This window comes from Hibiscus syriacus, unplaced genomic scaffold (genome assembly GCF_006381635.1).
Source record: "Hibiscus syriacus cultivar Baekdansim isolate YM2019G1 unplaced genomic scaffold, ASM638163v2 tig00116962_pilon, whole genome shotgun sequence".
Lineage (NCBI taxonomy): Eukaryota > Viridiplantae > Streptophyta > Magnoliopsida > Malvales > Malvaceae > Hibiscus > Hibiscus syriacus.
This window is the reverse complement of record NW_024063488.1, coordinates 3,895,562-3,907,597: the sequence shown is the minus strand read 5'-3', so window position 1 is coordinate 3,907,597 and position 12,036 is coordinate 3,895,562. Positions and strand designations below refer to the sequence as shown.

The 12,036-nt window shown below is 34.2% G+C and overlaps 3 protein-coding genes and 1 pseudogene across 5 annotated transcripts; 2 read left to right on the top strand and 2 right to left on the bottom strand.

Moving 5' to 3' along the window:
• Positions 1-129: 129 nt before the first annotated feature.
• On the top strand, positions 130-2,654 carry LOC120190663 (pentatricopeptide repeat-containing protein At3g29290-like). Its single transcript, XM_039193718.1, has 3 exons — positions 130-139; positions 411-2,076; positions 2,251-2,654. Exons 2-3 carry the CDS (start codon positions 421-423, stop codon positions 2,437-2,439), a joined length of 1,845 nt encoding a protein of 614 aa, XP_039049649.1. The 5' UTR covers positions 130-139; positions 411-420; the 3' UTR covers positions 2,440-2,654.
• LOC120190232 lies at positions 2,617-3,240 on the bottom strand (annotated as a pseudogene).
• Positions 3,241-4,046: 806 nt separating this feature from the next.
• LOC120190380 (membrane-anchored ubiquitin-fold protein 2-like) lies at positions 4,047-6,828 on the bottom strand. Of its 3 annotated transcripts, none has more exons than XM_039193468.1 (6): positions 6,668-6,828; positions 6,415-6,524; positions 5,846-6,165; positions 4,995-5,123; positions 4,641-4,733; positions 4,047-4,390 (listed from the first exon to the last, which is right to left on the bottom strand). In XM_039193468.1, the coding sequence occupies exons 3-5, from the start codon at positions 5,976-5,978 to the stop codon at positions 4,678-4,680; spliced, it is 318 nt and encodes a 105-aa protein (XP_039049399.1). In that variant the 5' UTR covers positions 5,979-6,165; positions 6,415-6,524; positions 6,668-6,828; the 3' UTR covers positions 4,047-4,390; positions 4,641-4,677. The 3 variants fall into 3 exon arrangements, with proteins under 3 accessions (XP_039049399.1, XP_039049396.1, XP_039049397.1); XM_039193465.1 differs by having other exon boundaries at positions 4,644-4,733; positions 6,668-6,827; XM_039193466.1 differs by lacking the exon at positions 6,415-6,524 and having other exon boundaries at positions 4,644-4,733; positions 6,668-6,827.
• A 2,965-nt stretch (positions 6,829-9,793) lies between these two features.
• Positions 9,794-11,275, top strand: LOC120190010 (BAG family molecular chaperone regulator 8, chloroplastic-like). Its single transcript, XM_039193140.1, has 2 exons — positions 9,794-10,387; positions 10,476-11,275. Exons 1-2 carry the CDS (start codon positions 9,815-9,817, stop codon positions 11,175-11,177), a joined length of 1,275 nt encoding a protein of 424 aa, XP_039049071.1. The 5' UTR covers positions 9,794-9,814; the 3' UTR covers positions 11,178-11,275.
• The last annotated feature ends 761 nt before the right edge of the window (positions 11,276-12,036 follow it).

Here is a 12,036-nt window from a genome sequence, read left to right as displayed (position 1 = left end):
TGTTATATTAATTTATAAGGAGATTAAAACGGTGCGTTTCACTAGGCCTATTGAAATAACGTCGTTTTGTCCGCTATTATCTTCAACATCGAAGAAACTGCTCCCAGTGGTATCTTTAGAATTCCATAGAACTTTGCAGGTAAACCTCTGTTTCATTTCAACTGTTGTTTGTTTCTGATTTCAAGCTTCAAACTTGAATTGGGTCTTCTCCATTTTCTCATTTAAGCCTGAAATTTCTAATTCTTCTTCGTGTTTAAGCCAAAGTAACATATTTTCTTGGAAGAACTGAAAGGGTCTATTGGTTAAATAGTAATGCTTGGAGTTTTCTTACAGTTGGTTCATCCATACTCTTAAAATTGAGGGATTTTTCTTGTGTAGTTTGAATCTTTCCCCCCCTAAATTTTGATTAGTGTTCTAGTTATGGGAGAATTGTTGGGGAATCCAGCTTCTTTTGCAATAATATCAGATGGGTTTAGATTGCAGTATCATTCATGCAACCAAAGTAGAGATACTGTTTGTTGTAGGTGTTTTTATGGTTGTTTCAGAGGTGGTCTGCCTTTGAAAAGGTGCAGAAAACGTGTAATGAAATGTAGAGTATACACGGCTTTGGTGCCTGTGTCTGTTCGTAAATATGTTCGGTTTAGTCGATTATCGATGAATAATTCAATGATGAATTTGCAATTTAAGTCCTCTATGGTAGATGATAGGGTTAAAGTAATGAAGATGTCTACTGGTTTTGAATCTGATGATGAAAATGGTTTGATTGAAAATGAAAAAGAAGAATTTGAGTTGGATTCTTTGTGTCGAAATTTGCCTCCTTGGGGAAATTTGGTGGTCGACCGGAATTCGGATTTTGCGACCGAAAGTATAGATCGACCTTCAACATGTTCAAATGTGAAGGACCCTGTACAAGATGCTAAGGTACACTTTTTGGAGGAAAGGAATGAAAAGGAATTATCAAGAAGAATATTGATGCTTAGTAGGTCCAACAAGGTTAGAAGTGCAATGGAATTGTGTAAATCAATGGAGTTTTCTGGTCTTAAACCCGATGCTCATGCATGTAATTCTCTTCTCTCATGTCTGCTAAGAAATGGGATGCTCGATGATGCCTTGCGAACTTTTGAGTTTATGAAGAACAATGAAATTATCACAGGACATACTTATAGTTTAATGCTGAAAGCCATTGCAGATAGTCAGGGGTGTGATGCGACCCTCGATATGTTTGCAGAATTGGAAGGGGATTCGAAAAAGGGAAAGAGTTTCGATGTGATTGTTTATAATACGGCTCTTTCAATTTGTGGAAAATCAAACAATTGGGTTGAAGCTGAGAGGTTATGGAGAAGAATCCAGGAGAATTGCTATATAGGGACACAAGTCACTTATTCCTTGCTAGTTAGCATTTTTGTTCGTTGTAATCAATGCGAATTGGCGCTTGATGCTTACAGTGAGATGATACGAAATGGAGTCGAATCGCGGGATGACACGATGCATGCCGTGATTAACGCATGTGCAAAGGAAGGGAAATGGGATTTAGCATTATCAATCTTTCGGAAGATGTTGAATGATGGGTGGAAGCCGAATGCAGTAGCATGCAATGCATTGATTAATTCACTTGGAAAAGCTGGAGAGATCAAATTAGCTTTTAAAATCTATGATATTATGACATTTTTGGGTCATAAACCAGATGATTTCACATGGAACTCATTGCTTGGTGCTTTGTATAGAGCAAATCAACATGCCGATGCTCTTCACCTCTTCGAAAGAATAAGACAACAGAACTCACCCGCAAACCTTCATCTATATAACACCGCACTAATGTGTTGCCAGAAGCTCGGTTCATGGGATAAGGCCTTGCAGCTTTTATGGCAATTGGAGGCTTCAGGATTATCGGTTTCGACCACATCATATAATCTCGTCATTGGAGCTTGCGAGACTGCTAGGAAACCAAAAGTTGCATTGCAAGTTTACGACCACATGATTCATCAAAAGTGTGTTCCGGATACGTTTACTCATTTGTCATTAATAAGAAGCTGCATCTGGGGATCTCTTTGGGCTGAAGTGGAGGAAATCTTAGAGGTAAGCTTATCTTCATTTAGTTATTGTTCAAGCAACCTTTTTACTCTCCTGAAGTCTATGACATGCACATCAGAGGTCGAGTAACATAGATCGAATATAAAGCCTTAATGATTTTGTGTCCCTCTTGGATTTCGAAAGATCAACGATCAGCATCTTTTTCTCTTCTTTTTACAGAGAGTTCCACCAGATGTTTCTCTTTATAATGCTGTTATTCATGGAATGTGTTTGAGAGGCAAAGTTGAACCAGCAAAGAAACTCTACTTCAGAATGCAAAAATGTGGTCTCAAACCTGATGGCAAAACAAGAGCTTTGATGCTTCAGAACTTGCGAAAAGATCAATTTAAAGTGAAGAAATCACCCTAATGGTCCGATCCCTTTTTCTTTTTGTTGTATTCATATCTGATACTTATATCAGATGTATATAAAAAATTGTGTTATACTTACAGTATTTAATCAAAAACATAAATACCAAATTTTAGACAGATAATGATAAAGCTTCTCAACTTTCGGTTCCAAATTGTTGTTGAGTTTGTTTGACTTTCAGATGGCCTGTGATAAAGCTTCTTCGCCACCGGTTCCTTGTGTATCCAAATCGTTTTTGAGCTTCCTGGAGATTAGCTTTTGCTGGGGGAGTTGGCCATTCGCGAATGCAGTTAGTTTGGTGTCTACTAAGATGATATCCTCATCTTTGAACTCTGCTCGAAATATGCCCTTGGTGAGTTTGTTTTCAACATTCTGCTGAATCACTCTTTCGACTGGTCTAGCACCACAGTTTGGATCGTAACCCAGATTTCCAAGAAGTTGAACAGCACCATCGGTCACCTGAAGCTTTATTTTCCTATCTGCAACTCTCGTTTGCACACGTTCCAGCAGCAAAACAAACTGTGAAAAATTAAGGCCGATAAGCACAAAGAAATAACATGATCAGCTTGAAGGTGTACAAGGAACTGAAGTAATCTAACACTATTGTTTATTTGTTCCCAGTCCAAAGGTTGGAACAATATGTATTCATCAGTACGATTCATGAACTGGGGTCGAAAGACGGCTCTTGCAGCCTCCATCACCCTCTGCTTTATAGTAATAAGCTATGTCTTTTGGCATGTCTTCGTCCAAGTTCAGAATGTACTGTGAACCCCCATTCGAAGTCATAATGATGACGATGTTGGTAAAGCTTGAGATTGTTGAATGGCCTCAACTAGGGATCTAACAGCAGGATCTTGACCCACAACAAGTTTATGCAACACTTGCTCCAAATATAATAGTTTCTCCCTCAGATTGTTGAAGTTTAGAAAATGGTATGCCAGTCCATTCACTAACTACTCGGGCGATATCATTTCCAGTAACTTATATAATGGTCGGACAAGATTGCAGCTTCCGCAAGTGCACTGTCAGAAGTACGGATTCCATGATGCAGCTCATATCTCTCACGAAGCCCCCGGAGTATAGAAATTGTATCTTCTACAGTTGGCTGATCAACATAAACCTGCTGGAAACAACACTCCAGGGAAGGATCTTTCTCGACGTATTTATGATATTCATCCAGTGTCGTTGCCCCAATGCATCACAGTTCTCTCCGACCAAGCACAGGGTTCAGCAGATTACTCGCATCCATTGCACCATTGCCCAGACTAATATAACATTACGTTTTGTTTCTATTCTATTTTAGAATCCTGACATTAAGTTGCATTAAGTTTTGTTAAAATTTAACGAAAATGATAACGTCATTGATAACATGACATGGTATAATAGTAGTTTTAATCTCAAAACTTATACAATTTTAAAAATTAGGTCCTAATTCAAAATAATTAACCAAATTTAATCTCTAAAAATTTAGAAAGATGGTGAATTCTACCCTAAAATTCTCCCTGTAATACTGACGTAGAAAGATGGTGAATAAAAGTCCAAGAAACCCTAATATGAACTCCGAGACACCATGAAACCTTACTTGAATGATGTTGGAATGCAGATAGGAACAGTAGCAACTCTAACAGCATTTATTCTTGGTAAAATTATGAACAACACGAATTTGAGTCCCGAGTCAAAGTTACATGATTAAAACAACAATATTATACAAGGGATGTCGAGCTCCAAAACAAGAAGTTCCGGAGAACCCATCAGATGAGACGTATTTGGGCATGAAATCTGAGATTCAAGTCTAATTTATGTGAAAACAACTGAGAGAACTAAGTGGACGGGCAATCATCGATTACACATATAATGAATAGACCAGCAGAAGAAAGAAAAAACACCAATCGCCATCCTCAATCCAAAAGTCTGCTACTTCATTTTCTATACCGGTTCTGGCACTCTTCATCTGCAGAAATTTGTCATCATGTAACTTAGTTTAAAGCCAAGGATTATGTTAGCAGGGAAAACAATCAATTAAACTATGTTATCCGGACTTTGAACCCGGTATAGATTCGGGTGTGTTTCCTACATGGGAATGCTCAACTGTTTTTAAGTTTTTTCATATACACCCATCTCCGGATATGTGTTGAACATAGGTGTCAAATATAAGTAATTTAGATAAAACAAAGAGTCTAGGTAGGATGAAATTGACTAACCACCTGAAAATCATGTCGTTCCTAATCAAACCGCAGATTATAATATGACACACATGCATTTGTTCTGCTTCGATTGGTTTATTTCTTTCTTTTCTGCTCATCAATGAAAGATATGAATGTTAGTTCATGGGGGGAAATACAAGAAAAAAGCATCATAAAAAACATTTTAAGTTCGGAAAAGGACAGCATGAGTTGGTAGCATGAATTCCGGTGCCTTATACTATTAACAAGAAGTGGCCAAGAAAAACCAAGTTCAACCTTCTCTAAAATGCAATAAATAACATCACTGAACATTTTCGATTGACCATTTGACCTAACAAACACAAAACCTCAAGCAGCAGATAATAATTGTACCTTTCTCCACAGGAGGTTGAACATCACAAATAGGGCTCTGGCACTCTCCCAATGTTTTGTCGTTCTCCAATATTTTTCCTGCACTAATGAGCTTCACATCTCTCATTGTACTTGGACCATTCTCCTTCTCTGCCAAGATTAAGAGCATATAAACCCTAAAACTTCATTCTAGATCCCGATTTGGAATTCAATTATAATATGTTCGAAAAAAACGCCTAATATGCAACGAAGTAAACCAACATGTTTGTAGAATGTTTGTTTTAATAAAGAGCAGTATTTTATGGCAGTCTTCAAATGATAGAGGTTCATATAAATAAAAAGGGCATCTATTTATCTTTTACCAGGAAAAAGTCCCGAAAAAGTTCTTTGGTCCTATTATGAATCATGTTATTTAGGCTACTCGGAAATATTTAGCTACTAAACATATCATACATCAACTGTAATCAGCATTTCTAATCAATTTACTGATCTAAAAATGTAATTTTGTCTTAATTCTGAAGGAAATGAAGGACGATATACTTCTTCTATTTTATTCCATAATTTCTGTAATTACAACTGAAGTATATGAATTTCGAGATGCAATATCATGATTCATGATCCTCTACTTCTAGTTCAAACAATAAGAAACAATTCAACATAAAATCAATAAACCATTAAACGAAGAACAGATAGCAAATGCAAATTCATTTGGATTTAATCAAACACCAAACGATACAAGTGCACTACACAATATTCATGATCATATACTTTCAAACCGTGTATAAGAACGAAACATTAACCAATAAACAATTCGACAAAGAACAAATAGCAAATACAATATTCATTCAGAGTTGATCAAACACCAAACTAACCTTTAGGCCATTGAGCAATAACACTTTCCTTCAAGGTTGCAACAGTGGTTGCAGCAGGAAAGGATTTAGGCCCGATATCCGATCCATCGGTCAGTCTAAACTTGATTTCTAGTTGATCTTGGACACTAGCCATCTCCAGAAACCTAAGACTTCAAAATCTAAAACCCACACGATCTTTTTACTTGGGACTTCTCTCCTTAATAGCATATAAAAAGAAGAAGAAACTCAATACGGATTGCTGTAGAGACACCAAGAGTCCTCTTTGAGTACTTGGTTTTCCTATACTTTGTAATAATCAAATCCACCCTCAGATTTCTCAACTGGGAAATTCAGAAAAATTGGATCACTTGACTCATAGATATACTACAAAATTGGGTAAATTCAAAAGTAGAATTTAATTGACTCTTAAAAGAGATAAACCACTTGAAGACATGTAAACACACAGAAAAATCACCAAATATGCAATCATCCACCAATAAAAAAAGAATAACAAATCTCCAAATTTTAGCTTAAAATCCAAACACTGGTCACTCAAAAATCAAAACAAATGCTTCATGGAAGCTAAAAACCTTGATGGGTTATATTAATGGAGTCCAAAACCGATCAGGGTTGGTTTCGTTTAGCTGAAAACCCATGCTTTGAAGAATAAGACGAAGCAGCAGAGAAAAAGAGAGACCAGCTGAAGACATATAAGTACACAGTAAAGTCAGCAAATAAGCTATCATTCACCAATGAAAAACAAGAGTTTTAATATCACAAAATCTGCTTGAAATCCAAAACCAATGCTACAGAGAAGCGAAAAGCCTCGATGGGTTATCTCACTTGAGTCCAAAATCGATGTGGGTTGGTTGATTCCCTTTTGCAGAGAAACCCAAGCTTTGAATAAAAAGAAGAGAGCCGCTGTTTTGATGATGTTTTTAATGTGTCAAAATCAATAATAAAAAAGAAAGAGAAGAATGAGAAGAAGAAGAAGAAGAGATCAAATGAGAAATCTCCATAATTGGGGCTGTTTCGGAGTATTCAATGTCTTGTAAATGCATGGTCAATTCTTCCATTCTTGGATTCTTCCCAATGGCGATGAAAATGGACAGATTTCTTCTTCTCTTTTTTTCCTCTTTTAATTAAAATTAAAAAAATGAATGAAAATGAACTTTGTGTTATCTTTTAATTAAAAGGGTAAAATACAATTTAGTTAAATGAAGGGGTAAAGTTCACATATGATCATCGATTATAGGACACTGTTTTATTGAGTTTTTATTATAAAAAAATTATAAAATATTCTTCTGATTATATGACGTTATTTTATTGAGTCAATTGACTATTAAAAGCTGAAAATTAGTCATACGACTATTCATATATTCTAAAACGACATTTTTATAAAAAAATTGACGGTAGTTTGAGTTAGATGTTAATTTATTGACTCATATATGCTAAAATCTTATTCCAGAATATCAAACGACTATTATATTTCAGTCAACATATTAATGTACAATTCAGATGACCGTCAATTTGTTATCGAAAAAGGATGAGTTTGAACATATGGATAATTGGGTGACCATTTTATAATTTTTAATAATCGAGAGACTTAACAAAATAATATCATATAATTAGATGATCATTTTATTATTTTTAATAATTAATATACTCAATAAAGCAACGCTCAATAACCAAATATTATTTATGTATTTTACCCTTTTATTAATTATTAATTTTTTTTACATATATATATATAATTATTTAATTAAATTATTATTATAAATATACCTCCATAAATTGAAACAAATCTTTAATATATTATGATATGATAATAATTTAATCTCAAAACTTATATATTATATCAATTTTGTTATAATTCAAAATAATTCTATGATTTATTTTTCTTTTAAATTATGTATTCTTCTCTCGCGAATATTATATTATTTCCATGTTATTTAAAATTATTTTTTAAGAAATTATTAATTTTATTTAAAATAAAAATATCCTAAATTACAATAAAGATTTACAATCATAATCGTAAATTAAACACATAATTAAGATAATTTATTAAAATTAGCAACTTAAGATCACATAAAGATCATACAAGGAAATATTAAAATATAACCAAGAAAACTCAAATAGAGATGATATAAATAGATTTGATCACATCGGCAAACAAATCACAAAATGAGATCAAGCTACTGAAAGACCACCGAAAAAATCGAAAATCAAACTCGAGCGACGTGAAAAGCTATCCATGAACACATAACAAATATCCAAATTCAATCCGAGAGTCTAAACCAGGAAAGATCAACAATATAACATATAAACGTTATCTTAATCAGTAGTGGTGATGTCTAATCAACCTTTAGAAAAAAATAAATGAAAATAACAGTCAAACGAACGAAATAGGTGTAAAAAACAAAAGAAAACTTGTCATAAAAGGAAAAAAAACGTGTCATACAAACAGACTTATTGAAAATAAAACAATAGAAAATAAAAGATCAATAAAAAATATCGATGATCAACAACCAACATTAAAATTTGTGTCGTTACCGATCGATAAAAACAAAAACAAAACGACTTATAAATGAGAAAAAAACTAGGAGGAAAAAAGTATTACTTTCAAATATTGAAAATGAATCGTATGTTATTTAAATTTTTTCTTAATATCTTATATTATGTAAAATTTTTATCGACAAAAACATTATTATCATTATTTTATACGAGACATCATATTTAAATTTAGGAGTTGAACTTGATAATTTTTAACTTGTGAGTTTGAGTTGAGTTGAGCTTACTTTTAAAGTTTTCAAGTTCGAGTCGAGCTTAGTAATACTAGAGTTCGACTTGGCTCGTTTAACAAACAAAGTTGTTTTGGTTTAATTTTAAAAAACAAAAATCCCAGTTTTTCCCGGTTTTTTCCCGTTTTCAGCCGGTCCAGTTCGAACGGTTCAGCGATTCTAGCCGGTTCACTAATAGTGGTTCAACCGATTTAGATTGAATCGGACTAAACAATGATTCCCGATTGAACCGGTTGAACCGACCGGTCCGATCCGATTTTCAAAACAGAGATTATACATAATAAACATAGAATCTCACCAAAATCATTCCTTATTAACTAGAATATTATAAAATGTGATTCATTTACATACATACATACATATAATATATATATATATATATATCTTGATTAGATCATTGAACAAGATTGGAGCAGGTAAAAGTTATAGTATGGCCCAACACTAATATAATAGGTAGGGAGGGATGGACACGAGGTGGGTTGGACAGTTTTTTCTTTTCTTTTTGTTTTGACCCGAAAATATATTATTTATATCTGATTTCGTTTTGAATTTTAGATTAAAATTTCGATTTCAATTTTGATCCGACATGATGTAAATATATTAATATTTCAAAATAATTAAAATAATATATTTTTTAAAATAATATATTTATAAGCATTATTATTTTTTAAATAGTTAAAAAATATTTTATAATATTTTTTATATTTTAAATTATTAAAGAACATATTTTAATAATATAAAAATATAAATTCTTAAATATATATTACACATATAAGGATAAATTAATAATCTATACCAGTGAAGTCGATAATTTTTTTTCTTAAACTCGACTCTGGTATACCCCAAAGTTATATACTATAATAAATAAAATAATATTTTCAATTACAATAAAAATATTATATTTTTTATAATATTTTTAATTGTAATCGAAATAATAAAAAAATAATATATTTTTTATAATATTTTTAATTGTAATCCAAAATAATGCAAAAAATATTTTTAATTATAAGTTTTAAGCCTTATAATATAATTTTTCAATTATAACAAAAATATTGTAAATTTATATAATTTTTAGATGAAATACAATGTATTAAAACTTCAATCTCTGTCAATGTCCACTTGTTATTCTTTTTAATACTTCAATGGTCCCATAATCCAACTCCCTTTCATCCAATCCCAACAAACCCTAATGGCGTGCCACCACCATCACAACCAGCACCACCACAGCTCCGCCACCTGCTGCTCCACCTGTTATTGCTCTCAGTGTTTCCACCCACCACCACCATCACCTCCATATACCCTACAATCTGAGCCTCTTCTACAAGCCCTTGCCTCTCTCCTCCAACCCCAACACAATCACCATCTAAATCAAATCCATGTTCTAAAACCCTTCCAAGATGCCACTAAAAACCATCACTTCCATCGCAAACAACATCCCCAACAAGACCCCAACTCTCTCATCTCTTCACTTCTGAGCCGCATTGATGTTCTTGAATCATCACTACACAGCTTTTCCAGAGCCTCGAATTGCTCTTCTAACCCTTCGTTTATGCTTAAAGATGCAGCCGCTCGTGTAATCCAAACCCATTTCAGAGCTTTCCTAGTTCATAGATCGAGAACACTTAGACAGCTCAAAGATCTCGCCTTTATCAAATCAAGTCTCAATTCTCTCAAGCTCTCGGTTTCCAATAAAACCCATCTTCATCCCCAAGTCGTTTCTCAAAAAGCCATGGATTTGCTTCTAAAACTTGACTCTTTCCAGGTACATATAATTTGGTACTTAAAAGATCTTGGTTGGCTATTTTCTTCTTCTTTTTCTTGGATTTTGAAACATGGGTATTCTTTTATAGGGTGGTGATCCAATGATTAGAGATGGTAAAAGGTCAGTTAGTAGAGATTTGATTCAGTTTTTGGAATATATTGATGGGTTGGCTTTGAAAAGGAATAAGCTCCTGTATAAGAATGCAAAAAATATGAGGATTTTGAGGTCTAGCTGTGGAGAAGTAATGGAGAAACTGCGAAAGCTTGAAAGGTTTTCCAGCAATGAAGAAGGAGATGATGTTGTTGAGCTTGAAGGTTTTCATCAAGGTATTAATGGAGGAGAGTATCAAAATAAAAATGCTGGGGTTTTGGTTAAAAGGCAAGGGATTCGACCGAAAGTGAACAAAACAGTGAGGTTTGCTGAGAATGGGAATGTGTATAGGATTATCAGCAATGAAAATGATGTTAGTTCAAGTGGAGATGGTAGTTTAACCGACGAGTGTGTTTCGAGTGATGATCATGGAGATATAATGGAGAATCTTGTTGATGAAAGTGAAGATTTAGTTGCGAATTTGGAGGTGATGAACTTGAATGATGGAGAGTCTTTGCAGAGCAGTGATCGAGAGAAGAATTCGAGGAGGAACTTGAGCAAACAAGCTAAAACGGAGACTGGTGGGAACTATCAGATTCAAGGTGGAGATTTTGTGTTTTCTGCACCATTGCCGTTGAAGATGGAATCTAAAGCTGATCCGGTGAAGAAGAAAGACGGTGCACTCAAAATTGTTTCATAGATGTCACCTAATATGAAGGATTAGATCTTTATTGGTTCTTCTTCCATGTTTGTGACCAGAATAGTAGTGAGAGTGCTACCGTGGACGTGTTCCGAGAATTCTGGGTAGTGTGTCGTTCTCTCGCATTGAGAGGGCTTGGTTTGACTTGTTTTGTAACCTGCACTTGAATGGTTTTTTAATGGTAGCTGAATTGAATGGTTGTTTAATGGTAACTGAATTGACTTCTTGTTCTTTGCCTAGCTTGTTGTCTTCACTATAGTTTATTTTCATGCCAATCGGTATATGTGTCTTCACTACATGTCCGATGGAGTTGCGGCTTCATCATAATGTGGATATAGTTTAGTTCCTCACACTTGTGTCTAAATAAGTGTCGAATATGGATGCCAAACATGGATGCATCAAGCAAAATGAAGTGTCTGAGAGCAGTATAGCACATCACAAGTGCTGGTGACCTGCCCCTATGTTATCTGCATTCTTCATTTTCATCAATGTTTATTTGTCTGGTATGTGTTTGACATATATTCGAACATGGAAATGAAGAGTTCCTAGTTAACTTGGTTTACCGACAGAGCTCGGCCTCATAAGACTCGGTTTCGGATCACTTATTTTGGTATATACGCACACGCTCACACACCAGCCCACACATCATGATGTTATTGTTCTAGGCCTACTTTATAGCTCGTGTTATCATGTCCGGAGCAGTTATGATTTGTTTATATACTAACTCTAGTTGATGAACTTTCTGATGCATGTTTCGGAGCTATCATTTTGTGTATCGGAATCTGTCGTCTTAGCTTACCGTCGTATCAACTGATTAATCCTAGAAATTAGGCGGTGCCATTTATCGATATCCGATACG

Excerpts from the sequence above, each read along its gene's own strand:
- LOC120190663 (XM_039193718.1), top strand. The coding sequence starts at position 421 with ATGGGAGAATTGTTGGGGAATCCAGCTTCTTTTGCAATAATATCAGAT. Across the intron at positions 2,077-2,250 it reads AAGTGGAGGAAATCTTAGAG|AGAGTTCCACCAGATGTTTC; the intron begins GTAAGCTTATCT and ends TTCTTTTTACAG.
- LOC120190380 (XM_039193468.1), bottom strand. The coding sequence starts at position 5,978 with ATGGCTAGTGTCCAAGATCAACTAGAAATCAAGTTTAGACTGACCGAT. Across the intron at positions 5,124-5,845 it reads TATTGCTCAATGGCCTAAAG|AGAAGGAGAATGGTCCAAGT; the intron begins GTTAGTTTGGTG and ends TAATCTTGGCAG. Across the intron at positions 4,734-4,994 it reads TCAACCTCCTGTGGAGAAAG|AAAAGAAAGAAATAAACCAA; the intron begins GTACAATTATTA and ends ATTGATGAGCAG.
- LOC120190010 (XM_039193140.1), top strand. The coding sequence starts at position 9,815 with ATGGCGTGCCACCACCATCACAACCAGCACCACCACAGCTCCGCCACC. Across the intron at positions 10,388-10,475 it reads TAAAACTTGACTCTTTCCAG|GGTGGTGATCCAATGATTAG; the intron begins GTACATATAATT and ends ATTCTTTTATAG.